The sequence below is a fragment of the Alosa pseudoharengus genome, unplaced genomic scaffold (genome assembly GCF_046254945.1).
Source record: "Alosa pseudoharengus isolate Yale_2024_CS ecotype anadromous, Long Island Sound unplaced genomic scaffold, YU_APseudo_1.1 YU_APseudo_1.1_scf_14, whole genome shotgun sequence".
In the NCBI taxonomy this organism is placed as follows: domain Eukaryota; kingdom Metazoa; phylum Chordata; class Actinopteri; order Clupeiformes; family Clupeidae; genus Alosa; species Alosa pseudoharengus.
The window spans coordinates 20,638,366-20,664,557 of NW_027468609.1; the positions used below are offsets into that span (position 1 = coordinate 20,638,366).

General features: G+C 40.7%; 5 protein-coding genes across 6 annotated transcripts in view; 4 read left to right on the forward strand and 1 right to left on the reverse strand.

Moving 5' to 3' along the window:
* Positions 1–104: 104 nt before the first annotated feature.
* Positions 105–6,387, forward strand: denr (density-regulated protein). 2 transcript variants are annotated; one of them, XM_076284140.1, is made up of 9 exons: positions 105–240; positions 737–788; positions 1,272–1,381; positions 1,649–1,668; positions 1,780–1,870; positions 2,851–2,931; positions 3,575–3,691; positions 3,803–3,942; positions 6,065–6,387. In XM_076284140.1, the coding sequence occupies exons 3-9, from the start codon at positions 1,282–1,284 to the stop codon at positions 6,107–6,109; spliced, it is 594 nt and encodes a 197-aa protein (XP_076140255.1). In that variant the 5' UTR covers positions 105–240; positions 737–788; positions 1,272–1,281; the 3' UTR covers positions 6,110–6,387. The 2 variants fall into 2 exon arrangements, with proteins under 2 accessions (XP_076140255.1, XP_076140254.1); XM_076284139.1 differs by lacking the exon at positions 737–788.
* Positions 6,388–7,091: 704 nt separating this feature from the next.
* LOC143123542 (ethanolamine kinase 1-like) lies at positions 7,092–11,327 on the reverse strand. Its single transcript, XM_076284996.1, has 8 exons — positions 11,184–11,327; positions 10,171–10,436; positions 9,898–10,032; positions 9,342–9,490; positions 8,921–9,004; positions 8,669–8,829; positions 7,941–8,014; positions 7,092–7,484 (listed from the first exon to the last, which is right to left on the reverse strand). The coding sequence occupies exons 1-8, from the start codon at positions 11,325–11,327 to the stop codon at positions 7,424–7,426; spliced, it is 1,074 nt and encodes a 357-aa protein (XP_076141111.1). The 3' UTR covers positions 7,092–7,423.
* Positions 11,328–12,024: 697 nt separating this feature from the next.
* Positions 12,025–13,011, forward strand: LOC143123543 (hydroxycarboxylic acid receptor 2-like). The gene has a single exon (XM_076284998.1). The coding sequence runs from the start codon at positions 12,025–12,027 to the stop codon at positions 13,009–13,011; it is 987 nt and encodes a 328-aa protein (XP_076141113.1).
* A 6,540-nt stretch (positions 13,012–19,551) lies between these two features.
* LOC143122460 (hydroxycarboxylic acid receptor 3-like) lies at positions 19,552–22,222 on the forward strand. The gene has a single exon (XM_076283249.1). The coding sequence runs from the start codon at positions 19,552–19,554 to the stop codon at positions 20,539–20,541; it is 990 nt and encodes a 329-aa protein (XP_076139364.1). The 3' UTR covers positions 20,542–22,222.
* A 295-nt stretch (positions 22,223–22,517) lies between these two features.
* Positions 22,518–26,192, forward strand: part of clip1b (CAP-GLY domain containing linker protein 1b) — a 30,610-nt gene continuing 26,935 nt past the window's right edge. Inside the window, exons 1-5 of the mRNA XM_076284142.1 lie at positions 22,518–22,705; positions 23,876–24,264; positions 24,640–25,139; positions 25,359–25,483; positions 25,753–25,948. Of these exons, the coding sequence (XP_076140257.1) occupies positions 24,180–24,264; positions 24,640–25,139; positions 25,359–25,483; positions 25,753–25,948 (906 nt within the window). The 5' untranslated portion in view covers positions 22,518–22,705; positions 23,876–24,179. The remainder of the gene's footprint in view (positions 22,706–23,875; positions 24,265–24,639; positions 25,140–25,358; positions 25,484–25,752; positions 25,949–26,192) is intronic.

The window sequence follows — 26,192 nt, forward strand, 5'->3', positions numbered from 1 at the left end:
AATTTAATTATAATATGATATGACAGCATTTAATATAAGCAAAATATTTAGTCAGGCAAAACATCAAGGATCTATTGTTTCCTTGCCAAGCGTCGGTTCAGGACCCACAGCCATAGCAGCCTGTGGAGGTGTGCTCAACCCTTGTAATTCCTGTTGTCTAGAATCGTTTTTCTGAAATTTCGAATAATAATGCTTAAGACTTTGCTCACATTCAAGTAACACCGAGGTTTCATTTAAGGGGTATGTATGTACTTCTGTTTGTATGCATTAATTTCGTTCAGACATGCCTGTCAGTGAGTTAGCTATGGCATCAAGGTAGCTGTGCTAGCAAGCTAATGAATGGGTGCAAGTCCCACGGCAAATCATACCAGCAGCAGGCTGTTAGCTAACCTGTTAGCCACCAAACACAGGCGTCGGTACTAGTGGTTAGCATACGGCAATACACTACTGAGCTCCGTTATGACTTGATTAACGTATTGTACCGAAACAGTTAGTAAGTATTGCTATATTGGAACTGTTTTTTGTACAGAATCCGAAAAGCCAACCAGTTAGATTATCATGCTCAAGTGGATAACATAACCTGTTAAACGTTTCTAAATTTATTACAGGATATTGTTAGCCTGATGTGACATTAACCTTAAAGTAGAAACGACATGGGTCAACTTAGTATTTCTAATGTGGCCATTGGTTTGTTGGAAAGCATATATGTTGAGATTATATCGTCTTGTCTATTTAGGGGTTTAGGCGAAGGAGTGCCAGAAAACGTTTGGCCTTACAGTGATCAGCTGGTATGGAAGGGGCCTACCGTTACTCAGTGAAATGAGGAGTCATGTTTGTCTTTAGTAAACCTCTCTGTACATTTATGCTCACCATTATAACTGCCAATGAGTTGTACTAAAAATGATCAATGTTATGAAGCTTACCCATCTTCAGAAGCAGTAGTTTAACTGTACAGCAGTCAGAGGGACATTTTTAGACATACTCCAGGCTAGACATGTATTTGTCAGGATATTGTGTTTCTTTTGTGGATCACACAAATAACAAAATACATGTTATGCTTTTACACTAATGAAGACTGGGAAAATGGAGATGAGCTAACTTGATGTTCATTAATGTCACTGCTAAGTCAAATGCCGCTGGTTTTCCTCATAGACATCAACCAGATTGAATGTGTCTTCACTGTACAGGCAATACTTGAAGGTACTAAGAGAGGTTGTTTAGTAATGTTAAGGGACATTAATCTGTGTAATCTGTGTATTTTCAATATGAAGAAGAGTAACCATGGCTACCACAGAGGAGTCAGGCTCACCAGAGGGTAAAGAACACCGCGGCTCAGCAGACCCGGATGGGAAATACCCAATGAAGGTGCTTTACTGTGGAGGTAAGGGTGCTGTGTTTCTGCGTCTGTGATTGTGTGTCGTGTAGTTGCTACATACAAGGATCTTTATTGAGATGTCAGTTGCCAAATGTCAAACTCATTGAACAGTGCATCATTTTTGTTGAAAAGCCTGTAACTTGTTTTGTAAATGCATAATGAACAATTGCTACATACAAGGCTCTTTGCTGAAAAGTCATGTCAAACTAATGAAACCACACATAGTTTTTGTAATGCGAAAAAGCTTATAACTGGTCTATTCTCTTTCTGCAGTGTGCACCTTGCCTACAGAGGTATGTACCTAAATGTCTAATTTTGCATTATTGACAAACCCAAGTTTAAAATCTAAAGAGACACACTATGTACAGTTTGGTTAGGTATGTCAAAGATGTTTTCTCTTTCAGTATTGTGAGTACATGCCAGAACCAGCTAAATGCAGACAGTGGCTGGAGAAGAACTTTCCAAATGAGTTTGCAAGGATGACGCTGGGTAAGGGTAAGTATCCTCTATCTTTGACCATCCTTATTGTTTTCATAACACACAAGACCCATTTGAACATGCTAGTAATAATAGGAATATTATCATCTACATCTACTTACTCTTTTGATTGATAAGGTAGACATTAGTAGATGAAACATACATATACATCTCCCTCTCTTAATAGCACCTAGAACCTTTGTGTTGAAATTATGATACATTGGCGAATATGCATAGCCTTTAAAGATGGACTCCAGCAGTTTATTGCACTGCAAAATCTCTTCACTGTTCCTCTAAACTTGAAATGAAATGGCTGAAATGTAACTTCACACCTTCTTCCTCATGTCGAGAATTGGGATCTATGTGACCCTGCCCCCTTTGCACACACTCTGCACCTGCCACTGGTACTCAGGAATGGTTCTGTACCCTTATGACGTAATAATGGACTGATGCCTGATTTGTCCCACCTGGGCTGTGATTTGTCGAAAACATAGATCCAAAGCAGATCCTTGGCCATGACCTTGACTTATTATTTCCCTCATGATGTCTTCCAAAACGTGGTAGACACCACCAACAGGGTTAAAAACTTGATTTTCACTGAAGGTGGTCATTAAACCATTTTTTTTGTGTGTATGTGGTGAAATAAGTGAAAGTGCAACAAATTAATAACGTGTACATTGCTGTAGAAGTATAGTCTTGTATTACTCATACATGCATGCATACATATGGGTCTTAATAACGATCTGTAACCCGCATAACCATTGAATAGCAGGGAAAAAGATGTATTATTTGTCATTGTAATGTGGCTGCTGCAAAGTGGATGTATGTGGAGTGTGCATACAAACATAAGTCGGATGAGTTGATATTCGGAAATGGGCTGAGGTTGAGTTGTGAGTTGTTGGGAGCAGAGTGTCATTCTTCATGCATTCTGTTGGGAGTAGTTTACTGTAAGATGTACTATGATGAGTTGACGTGCTGCTTAACATGCTCTGGTGCAGATAATGTTCCAAGGCAGGAGCCAAAGGCCGGGGATGCCCCTTTTGTTGGAGAGGAGGAGGAGAAGAAGAAGCAGAAGAGAGGTAAGAGCTGACTCATACACTCTTAATTATGGGGTATATACCAAGAATATGGTGCAGTGACACACCTGTGCAAGTTAAGTCAGAGCAAGTGGGTAACCTCCTAATACCAGAGGCCTATGGCACCCTTCTCCTCACGAAACAAAGCCGTATGTAGGGGTGGAAGGTATAAAAGGTATACGGTATAAACAATATGAATTTGCCCTAAGGTACGGATTTTGACTATACCGCCATACCTCTATATGCTGCTAGATAGCAGGCTGACAATGTGGCCAAGCAATCATGTACAATGAGATGACGCAAGAAGTTGTTTTGGATTGCAGAGGCAATTATGTCAGTATTATGTCAGTACTTGCAATGTGAGAAATGAGCTACTTTCTCAAGATACGTCTGTATTATGTGAAATATGTCCTAGTCGTACTGTTAAGATATATATTGAATATATATCATTACTGTCTAATGCCAGGTATATCACTGAACCATGTTATTGGGAATAACTTGCAGACATCCATGTAACATAGTCTAGCTGGATCATATATAGTAAAAAAAAATATGTGGACAGATGTTTGACAGCTTGGGCTGTCATTTAAGTTTGTTATTGTGAGAAAAGTTGACATTACACCAACACATGACATTGCTATCCCAGGTGGACGAGGACAGATCAAACAGAAGAAGAAGACTGTTCCCCAGAAAGTCACAATAGCGAAAATCCCACGTGCTAAAAAGAAATACGTCACACGAGTTTGCGGCCTAGCGACTTTCGGTAAGTCTTTCCTTCTGCATCAGCAGGCTCAGCTTGAGCTCTGTACATTGTAAAGTTTATGATACATCCTCCCTTGCTGATCAGTTTGATGTGTTTGCTCCTCTTGAACAGACATAGAGCTTAAGGAAGCTCAGAGATTCTTTGCGCAAAAATTCTCCTGTGGTGCCTCAGTAACAGCAGAGGATGAGATCATCATTCAGGGTGACTTTACAGACGACATCATCGATGTCATCCAAGAAAAGTGGCCTGAGGTGAGTTTGTGATCCACAAGGGAATTCGGCTGCAGACATGTTATATTAAGAGGTGTGGTGCTTTAATGAAGCAGGATACTCAGTAACAGCCGAGCAGGAAAAGTCATAGGAGCAGATAATGGAGATATTACAGTTCATCACCCAGACAGAAGAAATATTCTTCTGATTGGCTGGTAGGGTGGCTATTAATTCTGTGTAACGAGACACCTATGAAGTAGATCTGGTAAAAAAGTTTAATCACCATTCCATATCAATGGTCATTTGAATGGTAACTATAACACCTATGGCAAACGGCAGTTGAGCCTGGAAGCAGGCTTCGCAATAATGGAATCAACTGCAAACAAGCTGCCCACAGTTATCACCGTCAGGACCAAAAAAAGTAGTACAACAAACTGAACAAGTCGGCTCCTTTTAAACTGAACCGCTTGTTTCCTTTGCATGCTATAAAGGCATGACCATGGCCTATATACATAGTGCCAACTGGGGGATAAGCAGGATAATGACCTTTGAGGTGTCCCTATACGGAATGAATGGACTCAAGTCTCAGTGGATGAAATTCCATTCCGCTGCATTTTGTGGAGTTCTTTGTCTCCGCCTTGTCCATTAAATCCTTATACAACTCGGTGGCTGTTATCCCTTTCATATGTAATATTGGGACCTGTAATAAGAGATGTGTGGTATTTCTGGTATTGTAATCAGCTTAACCTATTAGGGTTTCAGAGGAAGCATCATAGAAATCTGTTCGAATTGGATGATGACTAAATTTTTATTTGAAAATATCATGTCAAATTACATATTTGACATCTACACCATGTTGCAACTATTTCCTATTTTTTCATGAATAAATCTTGTTGTATGCCTGTATCTGCAACGGCCATCACAATTAGATGAATAGGTTAACTTTAGTACAGGAGAGACCCTTAGCCCTTCAGCAGGTAGGATATTGAAAAGATGTATATTGGCATTGGCTATTGGCCAAATCCAAATGTCAAATATTGGCAGTAATCCGTAACTTTATTAGTAGTTATATCAGTTGTTGTGGAAACATTAATAATATGAAATGTTTACTTTTAATAAGTGGAGACAGATAATGCCTTTATTAAAGGTTGTATCAGCGATAGCGGGGATACGGCTCTTCTGTTGATGTTCAAACAAAACAGAGAGCTAGCTCGCTACTCCCTCCCCCTCCCTTCTGTGCAATTAAAACTCTCCTAAACGCACATCTCGTCGATTATTGGTTGAAACACTTTATTTTGCCTTTGAGTGGGTTGCCAACCCTTGTTGGTAGCAATTGTTTTTGTGTACAGATCTCGGAGCCTAGGCTGCCTACAGAGACGCGTTTTTTTGGCGGCCTGCTTATGGGGCAGACAGCTAGCGGATTGTTAGGAAAGATTAGATTAATGTGATCATTTTTGTTTGGGCATTTTGTGGGCCTGAAATCGCTGATACAACATTTAAAGGTGATAATATTTAAAAAAAATCACTGGAGCACACATATTGACAAGGCCTTTATTAGACCTGAATATAATAGAACTTTTAATGAAAGCCATTTTCCATCTCCAGTGATTTTCCCTTTTCTGCTGTTAGTGAATTTGTCCTCTGTTGGGAAATGGATAAATTACGTATACTTTTTTCACTTGAAAGGATGCATTGATTTCATTCTACCATATCCTCATCTGTTCCTAAAAGGTGTTACAAATCCCTTGGCCATTATCAATAATTCATTGTTTTAAAGACTATTTTGAGACTGAATCAATGGATTTACTCCTTAAAAGTATAGGGTTTCAATTATGTATTTGTGTTCAACACAGTATGGTGAGTCATCATTTTCCAAACACAACTGCGTGTGTGTGTGTTTAGCAACCAGGCAAATGCACATAATACAGTCTTTGTCCAGTTCTCTCTACAATTGACCAACTGCAATTCAGTTCCTTCTCCATGGAAACAACTGCTTTTGTGATCTAAAACAGGCCGATTTTAGCCAAGTCATCCTTGTCTGTGTGTTATAGTTTTGCCTCTAGGGGCAGGTATTTGTGCTATAGCTTTACCTCTAGGGGCAGCGTGGAGTAAAATCTGATGTGGCTCTGGGTTCATTAATTCTGCTATGTTGGGCCTCTCACAGGTGGATGATGACAGCATTGATGATCTCGGAGAAGTCAAGAAGTGAAGACCCAACATGCACTTTTACTGAAATGGATGCGATGTGACACAACAACTTGGCCAAATGTACACATTCACATTAAAGTCATTTTATATCTATTTTATTTACTGTATAGAGAGTTGGTCGGTGGACCTGGCCACTTCCTTGGCATTTTTCTTTTGTTTCAGTTCTCGATAGCTGCTTTCTTTCTTGGTTGCCAAAGGTCTGCTATTATGTGAACATCTTACACAACTTCGCTCACTTCACCTCGCAAACTGTAGGCTAATAAATTTTTGCTGTCAGTAGTTTGTGAACTGTACAGTCCTTTAACTGCAATAATCACCTCTCTTAAATCTCCATCCAGTGACGCATTGTTTATTACAAAAACAAAAACCTTTTGTAACTGAATAATATACCTTTAAAATAATTAATTGACTTGACTCCTGCTTTGATACAATACACAAAATAGGCCTTGTTTATCCATACCTCCTCTCACTGGTATAGACACATATGACCATTTTAAATTCTAAGCAAAATCCAAGTCACGGTCCAGGTGTATAAATTCAGTGTTTTCAGAAACTAATAACAAACCTATCACATGTAACCTTTCTATCAATAGTGTTTTGCTTCCTATAACATGATGAACGTTTCGTCAGTTACCCATCATGGTAATGTTGATGAATCACCTCGTCATAGCAAGCAAAGTGTCATGAAAATTGTGTTGACAACAAAATAATTGCAGGTATGAGGCAGAGGATTCATAGCAAATAAAGAATATCTTTCAAACAGTGGCCCTGACTCTAAACTTCAACACGTAAATAGCTTTGCCATCATGAACCTAAACATGATCATGAAAAAAACACAGTGTTGTGCTTTTGGCACATCAATTATTTGGTTTCTTAAGGTTCCTGTCCTTCTTGTTATAGCCTTTCCTGAAAGCATTTTGAGGCTCCTGGTATGTTGAGGGGTCTGGAGTTTTAATTGCAACTTGGACAAACTTAAATTCCACATGTAGGTGTAATTATTTTTGGAAAGCATTGCTGGAGTCCATATTATTCTCTGTTGTCTTAAGGTTTATATACTGTCTTTAATGCAATCTACCAGGCAACAACCCCTTCCCCCAATCTCTGTAAGAAGTCATACTATGAGAGCTGGTTTGATTTAAACTTTATTGCGCTGATAAGAAGAAAAAAAAACATTATCTGGAAATGACGACAAATAATACAAACTAAAGACTAAATACAAACTTTGTCATTGTCTTTGATTCCGTATTGTTTAATAGATTGGCTTGGTAAAATCTTGGGATGTAATAGGACTTTAACATCTATGCATCTTGGTGTTTTACATTCCAAAGTATTCTTCCTTCATCTCATAGTAACGCTCAAACCTGGCATTGGCATATCTGAAGGTAAAAGACAAGACATAGTTCATGGATAAAGGCACTCATTCAAACTATTGATTTGTATTCTGATTTTTCTTTTTTTTTGTATTTTGGGTATTTGGATATGTATATTTTGACTGGTGTTTGTGAGTATACACATTAGCCTGTGTGAGTTAAATGGCTTTAAATTACATTGAGAGACCACCAAGAGTGAATTAGTGCTGATTCCATCAAAAGTAGATTTGAAATTAACAGGGAGCACCAACATTAGGTAAAATAGACCAACTAAAGACATACAATTTAAATGAAATAGTGAAGCTCATTTTGCTCAAAATATATATTTTATGTTAAAAATAAATATTGTAGCAGTGGTTTGAAAACACTCATCTGTAGCCTCATTCTGAGTGTCCATATTTCAGAGAATATAGACGATTCTGCAGGTTAAGGGCAACACACAAGAGTGAATGACAGACTTACCTCATGAAGTCAAAACTGATATCTGAATGTCTGGCTTGAATAACTGCCCATAATCCCCAGAAGAAGTGTGAAGCCTGAAACAATAAGGTAAGATGGTAAATTAATGTAACTGGCTACTTGTGGGATGCTGTGTACATGAGGCTGAGTTAGTGGGTATCTGAAGGACAAGCCAAAGAACACAGACACTCATGTCTCAGACCTGGACAGAGTGGAGTGGTAGTACTTAGGGGTGTGGTTGAGTGTGTGTGTGTTGTCAGGGGGGGGGGGTCTTTTTGGCTTCAGTTGAACATAGAATCTGTTTTGTTGATTGTTTCTTTTCCACTCAGTGACTGAATGGTGCAGTTGTATAAGCAGAGACGTTTCTAATGAGGAGACAGCACTCAGAGATAAATACATGGGGTACAATTAGTTTGTAACACCAATATGGGGTAATCTCTACACATATCCCGCCCCTTCCTCTATGCCTCCCCATTCACTCAAATAGGAAAATAGCTGCCCGATAACTGCCCAAAGTGCATTGCAAATGGCCACCGAGTGGGGGGACTTGCACTTTTGTATGATGAACTGGATTTCACTATTCCCTCACACAACTCATCTGTGCTGAATTTGCTACTGAGCGGTTAGTTTCACATTCATTTTAGGCCATTTAAAGCCATCTAACCACTGTACTATTTTGTGTGTGACAGCGAGGATGTGTGTGTCTGGTGTGTGGTTATGATGGAACTCACCAGATTAAACTTGCAAACTGTGATATAGAGGTTCTTCACGTCATGCTCTGATACTATGGTATCTGTGCCTGAGCAGCTCTCATATCTCCTTAGGTAAGCAGTCAGCCAGTCCATCTGAAGCTCCACGCTGGGATATCGACTGTAGTCAGTGTCGGTCAAACCTGCAATTTTCATTTAAAAACAAAGAATAACAATCCTAAAAGGACCACATATTTAACAATATGAAATATAATGTTTATTTATTTACTGTACCTGCATATTCATTGAAAAGGTTGGCAATATCAAAGGCCTGATAATTAAAATCACCATATTCATAATCAATGAATTTTACAGTGCCTGAGAAACACAGATTGAGAACATGTTGTAAATACTGTTGTTGGTTGTAAATAAGTCATGCCCATTATCATATGGCAAGCCTATAGTAGATTATTATCTAAAAAAAAACATTTCTCCATCTCCTTATGTCTATTATCTCATTCTGAGTGATATGCAATTGTTGACAGAATGTTTAAGCTTTGGACCTTCAAAGATACAAAGCACCTTTACCTTGTTCCCAATGATATGTTCAAGTAAAATGGAACTGACAATATGGTGAATGGGAGGTCAGGTTGTTTTTTAAAGGGTGATGCTCTCCTGACAACCTCACTCTCCATGACTTGGCACTTAAACTCACCTTTGGTATCATTGTAGATTATGTTAGCTGGCGAAAGATCATTATGACACAGCACTGTTGGAGAGTATACGGGACCAAGTCGTCTTTTTAACTCATGCATTTCATTTCTCAGAGCCTCCACACTGGTAGTCTCTGGTAGACGCAAGAAGCTGGGACAGGAGGGAAAGACGAGCTTGAACAGGTGCCATTTATACAGTATCACAGATTCATAATATGAGTCATGTTAAAATGCTTTAGCCTTTGGTAGTGTATTCAATATGGTCTTTCCTCAGTTGATGACAGATTGACCATAATCTGATTATTCAGTGATTGATACGCTGCTTTCAAGACAAAACATAGCACTGTTGAAGACACCAGTTTGTTGAATAATTATACATAATTATATCATTCATTAAATTTGCTGAGGGTTAAAGAACATGAAACATAATAACACCATAAATGTAATTGTAAGACAGAAGCTGCATATGACTGCTGAAGCTTAAACTTAATAATTCTGGAAATAAATGATTTGGCATTGTGCTATAATGTGTTTTTAATTATACAGTACATGACTCACCTTGGCATCTCATCATTTTCAGAATCCTGTACTAGCTGAAGGAAATGGGCCATTTTGGTCCAGAGGAAAGCCTGAGGGCGAGAGCCATCTCTGGGCTTGATGGTGTGGATTTTTGCCATTTCCTCTGCAATTAGCCTGGATATTAGCACAAAGAGCACATACAACATGCATACAATGTATAGTTATTTGATAAAGTAAAGAAAGTCTACCATTTGAGAGCCAGTTTAAGTTAGGATACCTTCCAAGAGAATAACACAACCAATTAAGCTGTACCTGTAAACAAGAGGCTCCCTCAGTAGCTTATTATCCAGCGCTATGCCCTGCAAAAACTCATAACAAATGCCGTTTTCAAAGCTGCAGTACAACTTGGGGCCACAACTGTGTTCGTGAAGTATGTGAAGTATCTCTATCTCTTTGCGTCGGTCCAGATAGAGGTCTGTCATATTGCCATACACCCGCACTAGCACCACATCATCCGACGACCGCAGGCAGCCTGTGTAACAGCCTGTCAACTGGTTGGTAGTGCCTTCTGTAAAGACCTACACAAAATGAAAGGCTTGTCAATGAATAAATATTAGTTTTGGCACATTTTTAGCTGGCACACAATTAGTGGTGCCAGCAGAGGAAGTAAAATTATACACTTATCTCCATGTGAACAAGGAGGCATAAGAAGTTCATTTCTTTATTTATGGCTTTGTAGGAAATCATGGCAGATGCCTCTATTGACAAATATTCCGTGGTTCCCTTCACAATTTGCTCATGTTTTCAAAGACGTGTTGTCACATTTATTTTCCCTGAAACGTCACCAAAATGCAAATTGCTTTTTAAAGATGTATTACATTCCATACAAAGGTCTATCTACTATAATTCAATATTGTGTGTTCTCATTAATTCATTCTTTCAAAGACAACCCCCCCCCCCCAGTTTATCTTGAGTTGAGGATATCTAAAAAATATTTGTAAAGATGTAAATGACCCAGATTAAGTAATGTTTAAAGTGTCATTGCAGTGTAACATTTACCTTAAAACAGCTGCACATAAAAGTAATCAAATGAAAAAGACCTATTATGTATTACAGAAAGAAGAAAATGCATGCATTATCCACATGAACACACTGTTGCCATTTTAAAGGCATAATACATAGATGGCACTGGCACGGGTAGCATTGAACAACAGACCTTTGCCATTGTCAAGGACTGTAGCCTATTCATGGTATTGCATTTGTGGCAGAGAAACCCGAATAAGTGCAATTCAAACCAACAGCAGATATTAAATGATCAAACTTGCCTTTTTCTTAATGTCTTCTATTCTCCACTGTGGCCTAAGAATCCTCAGCAGCTTCATAATACTATTGTGGGGATCCTCATCCTCCTTAATGCGTATATTCAGGTGAAGACGCCCATTTTTCTTGCCTGTACAAGTGCCCTCCATTATTAACAGTGACTGCTTTTCAGACTATTTTAGCTACTAACTGAACTGGTGTAGTTGCTAGAGTCCATTGGTCCGGTGGCAGCCAAAAGCAGTCCGGTCAAGGCTGGCAGCTTATCAGGGTGCAAAGTGCAGAGTAAAACATTAAAAAAGGATGAAGAAAATGGGTTTTGAGAGTAGGCTGTTCTTGTATGAGTGTGACTTGGTGGTCTCTTTCCACCAGTGGTCAAGACCATAATTCACCCACGGGACAGTTAACTAGCTCACTATAAAGTTTAATTTAAAATATTAAAACTCATTTTCTGAGCTGCAATAATGATCTGAGTTGATCTGTTTTTTATTTTATGCAAATTAAGGATATAAACACAGAGATTTTAATGCTACATTTTAACCTTTTCCCCGCCAATCAGTTTCCAATCCCTCTATCAATCTTGTTTGAATTTGATCAACATCACTATCAGCTGCTTTAATATATGGTGTCAGGGTTATGTAATGCTGACTGTGTAATGTTGATTAGTCACCTAGGTGTCAATGGTATGAAAATGGGCACATTAGCCAAATTTGTTTGCATGTGTGTAAACAGTAAAGGCAAAGGCGACCTGAACTCAAAGAAAGCTGGGATGCAGCCACAGCCTTATGTAGACATACTGACTTAAACCAGGGGTTCAAGCTCTACTAAAAGCTCCACAGTTTTGCTCTCATGGAGAGGAACTCTACTACGAGCAAGGAGGCGAACTGTTGTTTCTTCAGCACACCACAGCTGGACCACGTTATGGTACCTGTCCTTGTGGTGGAGTTCATGCTGGGCCTCATGTCGAACTTGATAGCCTTATGGATGTTCGCCTCCCAGAAGACCTGGAAGTCCCACTCTGTTTACCTGGCTCACCTGACCACCGCTGATGCAGTGTTGATGCTCTGCCTGCCCTTCCGAGCCGACTACTACATCAAGAGCCGAAACTGGATTTATGGCTCTGTCTTCTGTCAGATTGACCTCTTCATGCTTTCAACCTGTCGAGCTGCGGGGATTTTCTTCCTAACCACAGTGGCCATTGACCGCTACTTCAAGATACTTCATCCTCAACATCGCATCAACCGCATGGGCCTACGCTGCATCAATGGGATATGCTGCGGCCTGTGGCTACTTATTTTCACCATGAACATCTACCTGTTCACAGGTAATCACCTGATCAACCTTCAATGTGAGACCTTCACTATCTGCATGGACTTCTCCCTGCTACACGTGTGGTCTGATATCTTCTTCATACTGCAGTTTGCTATACCTGCTGGGATCGTTTCTTTTTGTACCTATAGCATCACAGCTCACCTGAGGAACAACACTGTCAACTCTATGGGCAGAATCAGCAGAGCAGTGTATTTTGTGATGGCTGTTGCCTTGGTGTTTATCTTCTGCTATCTCCCAAGTACAGTGTCCCGTTTAGCTGTGTTGATCCTAAAGGCTTTGTACGATGACTGCTCACACTTTCATGGGGCCAGTGTGGTGTTTTATTATTTGATTTGTCTGACCTATTTCAACAGCGCCTTAAACCCAGTGCTGTACTACTTCTCCAGCCCTGCCTTCAACAGAACTGTCTGCAACTTCTTCTGTAAGCTCTTTGGAAAGGAAACACAAGATGCACAGAGCAACAATGGAAATGACAGTGTGGCAACAAATGGTAATGCCAAGTAATCAGAACTCCATTTTTTACCACATAAAACACATGCATTATAATTCAATATACCAGAACATTATCTTTAAGGCCTAAAATGAACTGTGGGAAATCTAAATATTTCATGACTATAACGAAAAAGACAAAAGTTTGTAATGCCAAGTGCCAAACATTTGGAAAAACACTTTATTCACAATACACAAGCAAACAATGCATGTAGCCTACTTGGTTGCATGGGCGTAGATTTAGGGTGGGACGCTCATGACTAGTCCTAACCAATATTTTAAGATGACAAAATTGTCCCCACCAATATTTTAGCGAACTCATTTGTGCTGCTGATCATTCCGACAGCCAGCACGACAGTACAAGAAACGTCGTCATTTCATTGGCTGAAAAACCGAGGGGGAGGGGGAAGGGTTATCTGACACGCATGCTGCACACATATTACATTACATTACATTACATTTAGCAGACACTTCTTGACCAAAGTGACTTACATATGTCAGGTATATTACAAGGGATCACATTGTCCCCGGAGCAACTTGGGGTTAAGTGCCTTGCTCAAAGGGCACAACGGGGGAAGCTGGGAATTGAACCGACAACTTTCAGGCTACTGCACGCTAGCCCAACTCCTTAACCACTACACTACCACTGCCCCCTGTATATACAGTCTATGATATATACAGTCTATGCTGCACACACATTGCATTATTCTTGCACTGGTAGTCAAGCGAGCGGGTGTGTCAACGACAACGGTAAGTTACCAGGGCTGTCTGTCAATACATAGGCCTACCCCATAAAAGGCCAGAGTGAAACATTTTGATATTCCCTTTTCCCTTCAGCATACATACAAACCCCTTTTTGTGGTGTGTAGATCAGCTATGCCACCCAAGAAGAAGAAAGGGGAAATACGAAGCTTTTTCATAAATCAGAGTGTAAGTAAGCAAAATAACTAGCCACACAAGCTAGTGGTAGTGACCAGGCTTTCAAATTATGCAGATTCTATTATGTGGAAAAATAGTATTAACTGGTGATAGCATATGTTACCGAGGATATTGTTAAAGATAAACCTAGCTTCTGTAATCTTTCAACCAAGGTCAGGAGTATTGATTAGGGGTGTGCAGCACGGTCGCATAGAAGTCGCGCTATCACAATAGATGCTATTACCAAGTCACTGAATGTTAATTAGCCTACCTTAAGTTAGAATCTTGGAAGTCACAATAAACATTGGATCTGGACATTTTTCGTTTCTATTCTGTTTATGTTATGTATTTCTGAGTGTAGCCTACACAATGCAGAGAAATAAAAGGGAGACCCAAATTCGTTTGAAGGACTGTCATTGCATTGTTATGACACATGCTGTAAAAACGTGTTGGCAATGTGAATAAGTTAACACTGTTGGTTATTCAAATATAATGAATCATTATTTGATGAATAATATCCAAATAACACTATCATATACAATATGGTAGGAGGGTTAAACTCGCTAGCCAAAGGATAGGCTACAAAATGAATGAACCACTACAGATGGATGGCAGGTTGAGGAAACAGCATCAGGGCTTCAGGTGAGGTTCTAATTATTAGCCTATGTCAAATTGTCAATTGTCAGCAGCATTGCTGTACAATATAATGAGATGGAGTAGATTCACTTCTGTATTGTGATATTCTGTATTGCCAACAGTCTGAAATAACAAAGGAAATCGCCATTAAGGCCCTGGTATCTTACAGCAAAAGAATTCCAATTACAGTTAAGCAAATACAAATATAATTTAGAGTCGCATAAATTCATAGATATATTCAATCCTAAACTATGGTGCATTTCCATACTCAGTAACATAAATAAAATACTATATAACTATATGACTATATGATATATATGACTATATAATCTGGGCAAATTTAAGATATGCTTAGCTTCTGTTATATGAGAAACAAAATTGGCATCTACATTTATTTACGTTTTAACAATTGTTTTCGTCTGCACATATTTCTCTCCAGTCGGAGATGCTAGTTTAACTTTAGAGTACTATAAATAATGAAAGAGGCTATTGTCTATTGACAGTCTGACTCTTGTCAGTAAAAGTTAACTATTCAGCCGGGGGGTGGGGGTGGGGATTGGATGTCCCCACCAAAGCTGAGACCAAACCTACGCCCTTGCTTGGTTGTATAATTGCTTTGAATGTGTAAGCCATGCCCCTTATATATGCACTGCTTATTTGAATTATATCAGCATGGCAGCTTTTTTGGCGGCCATTTGCTTTGTATTTAGCCTACTTTGCATTTACCTTCCTTACCTGGTAAGCCTGGAAACATGTTATCTGGAAGAGTTTCTTTCTGTCTCTCTGTGTTCCTTTCTATCATAACCCCTTTGCTTGTTTAGCCTTCATGGTTTATTATTACTTGAGAAATCTCCACTAAATCTGAAATAACAAAATACAGATAAAGCCTTTCAAATAAAAAAAACTGGTAGCAAGTGGATTCTGTCCAATTCTGTTCAATGATTTAGGGGTCTCATGGGGGGCTGGGGGGGCATATGAGCTGAACTCCACATTACTTATATTAACATCATTGTATTTTTTTTTATCATTATCCTCCTTATTTTTTCTAAAATAGACTGCTTACTTATATCTGGCCATGACACACTTCCATTGCTGCTGTTTTTCTGTTGTGCTGTGAGTTCCTCTATTTTTACATTACAATACATTTGGCTGACGCATTTTTTATGATGTTATTTTGTTAAAGTATGATAGGACAGCAGAGAGTTAAGTTCTCTTTTAAAATGACTGGCAGCAGGCAAGCAGTATGAGAGAGACAGATAAGATGGAAAGGCCCAGCAGCAGTTGCAATAAAAGTTGTAGTGCTTGAGTATAGTTGTTCAAAGGGTGGAAAACTTTATTTCTTCGTTCAAGTTTATCCTGCTCATCTATTTTTGACACAATGTTCTGCAGCCCTCCCATGTGGTTTTACATCCCAGTCAACATGCAAAATGTACAAATGTCCTCAAAGTCAACTAAGAGGTTTGCGTGCAAACAGGCAAATGCTGCCACAGCAAAGCATTATTTCTAGATCTTCTTATTTCCTCTCTTCTGCAGTAATATGTGTTACTTGCTATACAATCCTTCTGTTATTGCTTTAAATCTTATGTTTTATTAATTATTTTCAATCAAATGGATAACTAATATAGTGACTTTAATCTTGTGTCATATATGTATTGGGTCTTGGGAAAACTTCCACTTTAGCCTTGCACCTTTGGGGTTTGTGTCCCTTAGAGATAGTTTCCCTCTTTAATTCCAAAATAAAATAAAAACATTGGTAATTTATTTGTCTGTTCTTATTTGTGCAAACACAAAAGCTGCCTATTTCTAGAGACAGGTGTATTGTGACACAAATATTTTTTGTGGTGATGCTGTAGGTTCCTAGCCTGAGGAGCCAGACCCACATCAAGATCAAGACGTAGGGGCTGGGAACTCACTGGGTGCTCAATCCGAGGGGCGGGATAAACGGTTGTCTTTCGAATTCCCTTTGCACGCAATAGGATATCGCTACAACTCGTGAGTCCCATGCGTTTTCCCACCGGCGGAGCTAGTTGGCTAGTTGATCAAACTTTTGGCAACTTAATAAAAGCCTAACTCAAGTCGTGCTGTTCGCCAGCAGCAGCATCCATATTCTTTGTTTTCAAGTAGCGGGAAATTAACATGGAACTGCCGGAAGTCAGCCGTCATTATGATAAGCCCGCCCACCGACTCTATACATGATGTGATTGGCCTGATCGAAGTTTGATTTTTCCAGCTCGCAAGCCAAAGGAGAGTTGCTAGACTACCCTGACTGCAAATTAAATTTGCTGCTGCTAGGGTGCGTCTAGATTTCTAGGCTAGGGAAGAACCTCGGGCACTCATTTGCTGCTCCTTCCAATAGCTAATCATATCACAGGGATTGTGGTCCCAGCCGTGGCGCGACTGGCTGGGACACCTGCACCGTACGCCGGCGACCCGGGTTCGATTCCCGCCCCGTGGTCCTTTCCGGATCCCACCCCGACTCATTCTTCACTGTCCTGTCATTAAAGGCATAAGAAGGCCAACAAATATACTTTAAAATCACAGGGATTGCAACATCCAGTAAGAATGCAGAATTCCAACAGCCAATAAGAAGAATATGGTTCCAATAGCTAATCAAATTGCAAATTTCCAATGGCCAATCAAATTGTATGATTCCAAAGAACAAGCAGATAGCGTGGATTCATCTGCAAATAAAACTCAGTTCTGAATAGTTCCTTCTTTTAAACAAGCAAGGGTTACACCTTTGCTAAAGAAAAGTACACTTAATTTAACTGATGTGAAGAACTACAGACCTGTCTCCCTTCTTCCTTTCTTGTCAAGGATTTTGGAGAAAGTGGTCTTCAAGCAAGTATGTGACTTCCTTTATCAGAATAACCTAGACCCTATGCAGTGGTTTCAAGAGTGGTCATTCTACTGAAACTGCTCTTCTGTCTGTGACAGGCATTGAGAGTAGCTAAGTCCTCTGCTCAGTCATCAGTATTAATTCTACCTGCATTCTATCTGCAGCCTTTGATACTGTTAACCATGACATTCTCCATACTACACATCTGAACTGGGAATTTCTGGGAAAGCTCTTGGCTGGTTTGAATCTTACCTTAAAGGGTGTTCTTTTGTTCTTGGGGCAGCCGTGGCCTACTGGTTAGCACTTCGGACCTGTAACCGGAGGGTTGCCAGTTCGAACCCCGACCAGTAGGCACGGCTGAAGTGCCCTTGAGCAAGGCACCTAACCCGTCACTGCTCCCCGAGCGCCGCTGTTGATGCAGGCAGCTCACTGCGCCGGGATTAGTGTGTGCTTCACCTCACTGTGTGTGTGTTTCACTAATTCACGGATTGGGATAAATGCAGAGACCAAATTTCCCTCACGGGATCAAAAGAGTATACTATACTATACTATACTTTCAACATGTCTTGGCAGGGACAGGTATCAAAGTCTCATGACCTCACCACAGGTGTGCCTCAGGGATCATTATTAGGGCCCCTGCTTTTCTCTATTTACACCACGTAGGCCAGTGGTTCTCAAATGGGGGTACGCATACCCCTGGACGTACGGTAAGCCACTCCAGGGGGTACGTGAGATTTTAAAATATACTAATATTTAAAAAGTAGAATCCATGCAAACTACTTTAAAAACAATTATTTAATAAATATTTCAGGAAAATATAAGTTCATAAAATGAATTTTATATTTCAGTAGGCTATTCAATTTCATTATGCTAAAAACCCAGAGTCCCCTGGATGGTTCGACCCAACCTGTCACATGCCACCCGCCATTACCTGTCAATCACTGTCAAAACTCAAACGATGGAGTCGTGGTTGAAGCGTAGCGGTAATTCTTGTGAAAACACGATGGACAGTGCTGTTTTAAATCTTTTTTTTCTCAACTAAAAATGCTTTGCACTGGTTAGGGGGTACTTGGTTAAAGCTAGCTGTGTCATCTCTGAGAATATTTGAATCCTTTTTGTAGCTGATATAGTCCCCAATGAATGGAATCCCCCCCCCCACGAACGTAATTCCACAAAACTTGCCATGCATTCAGAGGGTGTCATAATGATCCTCAAAATCGTGCAGCTTTGAACATGTCAGCCAAAGATACCTGCGATTATAACACCTTGTTTTTGCTGTTTCATTTTTAACTAGGTGGCACTATACCTCAAATGAGTGGATATGGGATGGGCTGACATGCGAACATACGAAAAAAGTGGCCATCCTAGGTCTACGGTGGGTGGGCGATGGATCAAAACGAAAAACAATGGTTCCGTGTCATCCTTGTGGGGCTACATGCCCACTAAGTTTCGTGCAGCCCGGACACACACACACACACACACACACACACACACACACACACAATTAGACGCTAAAATGACAATAAAGTTGAATCTAATCTTAAATCTAATCTAAATAGGAGGTTTCCACCGTTGAAAGAAAAAATGTTAAAACACCAGACTGGAATTGGCTAAAATACATATTGTCAAGTCACAGTCCTTCTAGGTAAAATGTTCTTTGGACTGATGAGACAAAAGAGATTTTTGGCGAGTCACATTGGTGCTACATTCACAAAAAAATAAAGGTGGCAAAGAAAAGAACACCATATTTTGAAAATAGAGTAGTAATTTTAGCCACGACTGTACCTAGGCGTAAACAATCTTTCATTATGACTGTTCCTAACAAAGGGGGAGCTGAATTTCTTCCACTGTGTCCTTAAACAGAACATATTATATCTTAATCTTTATATAATAACTTGGCACTTGGAACTCGGAACTGGAAGATTTTGATAAAATTATTTCTCCTATATTGTATTTTCAAGGGATAATGATAATTTCATGAATGCTTTCAAGCCATTTATGTCTGTTGTAAGGTTTGTCTGCTGTGAGAGCCATCATTTCCTTAGATATCCTGGTACTTTACTGTCTCTGAAACAACCTTAGACCTATTTGCATATAGGAAAACACTAAAGCACTGGGCTCTTAGGTTGTCAGCCTGTGAACCAAAGAATAGAATTCCAGTCATGCACAACAGTTGCTGCCCTTTCACTTCTCCTATCCTGGATGAGGTGCTACCCCCTGTTCTCATCTTGGAGTTCATCTTTGGGCTGCTAGGGAACGGCCTTGCCCTGTGGATGTTCGTCTTCCATACGGACACCTGGAAGCCCAATTCTATCTACCTGGCACACCTTGCTGTGGCCGACACCATAGTGCTTTTCTGCTTGCCCTTCAGGGCTCACTACTACCTGCGGAGGAAAGACTGGATGTATGGTGACGTGCTGTGCCGCATCCTGATGTTCCTGTTGGCCACCAATCGAGCTGCTGGTATTTTCTTCCTCACGGCTGTCGCCGTGGACCGCTACTTTAAGGTCGTTCACCCACTCAACCGGTTCAGCCGCATGAGCTTGGGATATGCCAAACTGGTGTGCTGCTGCCTTTGGGTAGTCATCGTCAGCCTGACCATCAATTTACTCTTTTCTTCACACCTCTACGTTCTCGACAACCGGATGCAGTGCGAGAGCTTCAACATCTGTATGGACTACACAGCAGCAAGTGCCTGGCACGACACCCTCTACCTCCTGCAGTTCTCCGTTCCTATTGCGATCATTGTGTTCTGCACCGTATGTATCACTCTCCAGCTGAAGAACAGGACGGTGGACACCGACGGGAAGATCACGAGAGCGGTCTACTTTGTGCTCACTGTTGCCCTGGTTTTCATCGTTTGTTTCCTCCCGAGTACACTCTCCCGCATGGCCATATGGATCCTAAGGGCTTGGTACAATGAGTGCTCTCACTTCAAACAGGTCAATTTTGCTTTCTACACCACTGTGTGTTTGACGTATTTCAACAGTGTCCTGAACCCGGTGGTGTACTACTTCTCCAGCCCAGCCCTTAGCGGAACCATCCAGAGGGTTTGGCATAAACTCCTCTGTAGACCGTTGCAGGAGGAGGAAGAGGAAAGAAACCCACCACCAACCACCACCAGACCTTTCTCAGTGTCCGGGCAAGTCTGATATTTGGGGGAATACAGGCAAACAAAAGGTCAAAAAAAAAAACGTCAAAGCTGAAGTATGGTGACCATAGAGACATTATGTTGAATAAACAATTGTTGTTGCACTTCTGAGGCACTAACTATATGCATTAAATGTATGTAGCCTACATAACTTCTTATCTGTCACCCAGCAAATCTTCTGGATAATTTGTTAGAGCACTGTCCTGTTTCAGAGGAAAACATGGTCAGGTGAATTGTGATATTGCTGTGAAAGTAATACAAATGCCTCAAATATGTTCTTTCTGTTCTGCCCAAGCCATTGGTAAAATAAATGGCAGAAATATTCCCCCCTGGAAAAGTACAATCAAAGTAATTATCATTATATAGTCAACTCTAAACCACTAACCAGTTGGGAAATTCTTTCAGAGTATAGCCTAATGCATGCATTCTAATTTGAATTGTTATCAGAGGACAACATCAGAGATTGATAGAAAGAAGGGTGTACAAGGCAACAATGGCAGCAAGAAGATCCACCATCAACACCGAAAGTGCCCATCACCCCGAAGTGCTAATTAGCAAGGTTAGTTAATCAGTAGTGCTATGAGGAGATATTCTCTGAAGAGGTGGGTCTTCAGGAGTTTTTATATCAGTCCAAAAAGGGCCAACAGCAGGGGCCCCTAAATAAAGTGATTGGGAGCCCAGACAATTGGCCACTACCCTTGTGGTTGATTTGAATACCGGTAGGTTATTTTGGGTGGTGGAGGGAAACCAGAAACCTAACTACCAACATACAAAGAAGCAGCCCTGTGTGTTTTTTCTTCTTCTTTGAGCTGGTGGCAGCTTTGCAGTAGTCTATAGATTGTATAATTATCAGAGATCATTACAGCTGATTCAGATTGCTGGAGCATGCCTGGTCTTCAATCAGCCAAAAAGGACACATGTAACTCCTCTCCTTACCCTCCATTGGCTCCCTATAGTAGCTAGAATTAAATTGAAATGTCTCACTTTGGCCTATAGGACACTGACTGGATCTGCTCCTAATTATTTTAACTCAATAATCAAGGCGTACATCCCCAACTGCCCACTGCGGTCTTCTGATGAACGTCTGCTATGTCGACCAGTCTTAAACATACTGTAGGTCTAATTCAAAACTCTTTTCCTCAGTGGTTTGAAGTTGGTGGAATGAGTGCTCTCCGTTCCTGTGGTAGTTTTGGGTCGTTTAAGAGGGGTCTAAAGACATTCCTGTCCAACATGCACTTAGTTCTTTAAGCGCTTCTTATGCGTTATGGTTTGTATACTATTGTTTTATTTCCATTAGGCTGTTTATTAATTTTACATTATTGTTTATTATTGATATTCTCCTTAATGTAGTCTTACCATGTCATTGTTACATTATTGTTTATTATTGCTTTTTCCCTCATTTTCATTGCTCACTTTATTAGGCTATTGATTGAATTGACATTGTTGTTTATTATTGCTATTCTCCTTATTCTAGTTTGACCAACATTCTAATCTGTTCCCTGTTACATTTTTAAATATGTTGTTTTTGTTTTGTGAGTCGCTTTGGGCAAAGGCGTCTGCAAAATCCCATAACCATAACCATAATTAATCTATAATTTTATGTTTGATATGGGCCAATAGGAAATAACCATAAGGCCTATCTTGTAGGCCTGTTACACTTGTAGGCTACTCAACTAGCTGTATAATCTATTTCATGCACTATTTGTTTATTAAAATAACTGATTAAATATTATTTTTGTAGGCCTATTGCATTTTGAGGACAGTTTTAGTTAGGTTGGCATCTAGGCCTGTTCAGTAAAAGTGCTCTAACGGAAATGCCAACACATGAGGTGTCAGATTTCATTTCACTGTTATGGAAAAAATATGGAAATAGAAGGTTTGTGTTTGTGTTTGATCGATTCAGGCACATATGGAGAAAAGGTTCTTCGTCTTATGTATGTGCAGGCATAGGCAGCTTAACTTCTGACTGTCTTGAAGTATTTCACACAGTTGCGTAGTTACTGTAATACCAGAGAATGTCTGGTAATACTATGGTAATACACATGGGAACATTACGTCACCATATCCTCACTGACAGAACAGTCCACTGAAGAACTAACGGGAGTAGGCAACGGGACTTACTGAGTTTTGTGTGGGTGTTGTGAATGATATTTAGGATTGCAACGGTAAGTCATAAGACCTCGTATGTGGAGGCTTTTTCTTAACACCACTGCTTGGTATATGTGGTCGTACTTCTCCTTTGTTTCTGTTAACTCGGTTCGTATAACGCGGGCGTGTTATCAAGAATACACTGTGTAGTTTATCTGTAGCTAGCTGTAGAGATTTCCTTGGAATCATTCCTTCTGAGCAGACAAACGTCATCCAACAGCCATTTGCACCAATAAATCAGGCGAGCCAGATGCTTTTGAATGTAAGCTTTCAAATGTTTAGACAGTAATAAACAAGTCTTGCCTGTTAATGTCAATAATGGAACTAAAAACACCGAGGTTTTATCATAGGTAGCTAACCAGTTAGCTGAACTGCTAACCTGCGCTAACGTAACGTTAGAAAAATATCCTCTGGAAATAGTTACAGCGGCACGCTGGTTAGCCAGCTTGATAATGCACAACACCTCATTTGAATGTAAATAAATGCCTTATGTAAATAATCTCACCATTGTGTTGTTTCCCTCATCTGTCAAAGTTGGTACCTGGTGCTTAACTATTACATTGTACCTATATCTAGCTAGCTAAGCCACAGTTATCTGCTGCAAGTGTCTTGTTTTGGGCACTTTGGTTAGCTATATGCAGTCAACTAGTGCGTGTATGTTTATCTGATAAGTGTATTGTGAAAATTAAGAATTATATTTCTTTCCTCGTTAACTCATCGTTTAGATTATGTTTTACATAACTGTTAAAATCAGAACCGATGGCAAAATATTTCAGACCTAACCGACTCCTAGCCAGACTGCAAGTCCCCTATCATACGCCCCTTTGAGAACCAGCTTGTTTTCACTATTTACTTACAATATCCTTACACTGTACATGTCGTCTGTGTCTTTACACTATGAAAAACATTACGATACCTCCTCTGTCGCACCCTAAATGCATTTGGATTATTTGGTGCGTACGTTCATTACAAATGTATATCCTAAGATGTGAAATTAGCTTGATTCCAATGCCTTTGTTAGTGCCCTGTTGTAAACTCACATTTGTTTTGACCTGGTAACACAGATAAGATGAGCATGAAGATTATCTCATTAAATTTGTATTAAATCACATGAGATATCACATAATCAGAACAATGGAGTAATTGTGTCTTTGTTACATTTTCCCCCACATTTGTCATGCCTGAAGGTGAATCATATCCAGACGACTGGATGGGAAAAAACATCCTATAGGTTGTGGGGACTCGGGAGATCAGTTTCAGGATTTGGAGTGAAATGTTTAGGCCTGGGTGACTTGCTACAGTTCTTTTGTCAGGAGTAGGTGAGATAGCAGCACCATTTCATGTGTAAGGAGTGGGTTAATATCTAAGGTACAGATTTGTATGTGTTGGATAGTTTAGTTGGAGATTTCTGGGGACGGGATTAGTCAGTACAGGTGGATGCTGGAGACTGGTTAGTGTAGCTTCAGGTGTGAGGGGCACACACTCGGAGAAATGAGCACAGGAAAGCCCAGCGGTCTCAAACCCCCCTCCAAGATCAGCAGGCCGGGGCCCCCTGCCAAGACTTCACCCTCCTCTGGTGAGACCGCCACACCCTCACATTCCCATTTAAAAAGCAGATTAGAGTAAACCTTTAAATGACCTATGGCAGAGATGTGGTTTTTTTATGTAAGATCCAGGAACCAAATGGAAAATATCATCATTGTGTGGTAGTGAGTTCTGGGTAATGCCTTTGGGAAATGTAGATACCCTTACCAGAGGTGCTCATTGAGAAAATCTCAACTAAAAATGGGAATGCTTTGCACATTGTTGAAAATACATTATAGGGATTCCAGGGGATGCACAAACTAAATGCGTAAAATGTATATCTGTCACAAGCAATTATATACTTCTGTTTTCTTGTCTCCTTGGTATACATTTCACTAAACTCACGTCACTGTGTTCTGGTTGTCAGTGGGTTCTAAGCCGGTGCCCCCTTCCAGCAGTGGCTCACCTGCCCCCCAGGACTCCCCGACAGCCGGTGACTTCCACGTTGGTGAGCGTGTTTGGGTGAACGGTAACAAGGCTGGCTATGTGCATTTTGTCGGAGGAACCCAGTTCGCGCCCGGCCAGTGGGCGGGCATCGTTCTGGATGAGCCCATCGGTAAGAACGATGGCTCTGTGGCGGGCGTACGCTACTTCCAGTGCGAGGATCAGCGCGGGATCTTCACCCGCCCCTCCAAGCTGTCCCGCACACAAGTGGCAGAGCCAGATGCCAACGGTGCCTCGGCGACACCCAAGCAGGCTGTCCCTGCTGCCAGTGCCCCTGCTGCCACTGCCGCCACACCTGCCACCCCTATCGCACCTGCCTCCGGGGTTAAGGCTGGCTTGAAAGCAAGCGAGTCAGTCTCCAATCTGTCTGAGACAGACTCCACCAAGGCTAAACGAGTACTGAAGTTGGGGGACAGAGTCCTGGTGAGCTGAACCTTCGAGAAAGGAGAATTTCTCTGGTTGCATGCAGATCACATATCCTACTTTTTAACATTTTCTCTTATGAAAATGTATAACATGCTCTTTTAAAAATGCATGAAACAATATTATTTAATTATTTATAGAACATATAGCTATAGGTATAGGCATGATTAATGTTAATTATGTTAGTATGTATTACTAATAGATGCATTGTTGATTTAGGTGGGTGGAACTAAGGCGGGTGTGGTGCGTTTCCTGGGTGAGACGGAATTTGCTAAGGGTGACTGGTGTGGTGTAGAGCTGGACGAACCGCTGGGGAAGAATGATGGTGCTGTAGCTGGTAGCAGGTGGGGAGATAAACGCACACACACACACACACATACACACACACACAAACAAACACACACAGGACTAATATCTGTGCCACATATACACATGCAAACACATGGACTCACACTCACAATATCCTCACGTGTCACTTTTCACACCATTAATACCAGTGTGTACAAGTTAAATATGGACACTATGCTTACTTTGTTTGAGTTAACACACCAAATTAGTTTGAGACGCCATTGTCTGATCTAATTTGTTTGAGATGGTTTTCCGTTTGTGGCAGGTACTTTCAGTGCCAGCCCCGGTACGGGCTGTTTGCTCCCACGCACAAGGTGACGCGTATTGGCTTCCCCTGCACCAGCCTGTCCAAGAGCATGAGCAGGAGGGCGGGGCTCCGGCGTAGCCCCAGCGGCTCCTCAGCCAGCTCCCTTAGCTCCCTCGCCTCCTCCACCGGGGGCAAGCCCAGCAGAGCGGGCCTGGTGAGAGCACTCACACACACACACACACACACATACAGTAGTTCACACTCACACACACACACATAGTTCACTCACACACACACACACACACACACACACATATACAGTAGTTCACACACACACACATACAGTAGTTCACACACACACACACACACACACACACACACACACACACACACAATTGTGTCGTTGTGGTAAATTGTTTACTGTTTTGTAAATGAGTTATAAATGTTTATGCGTGTGT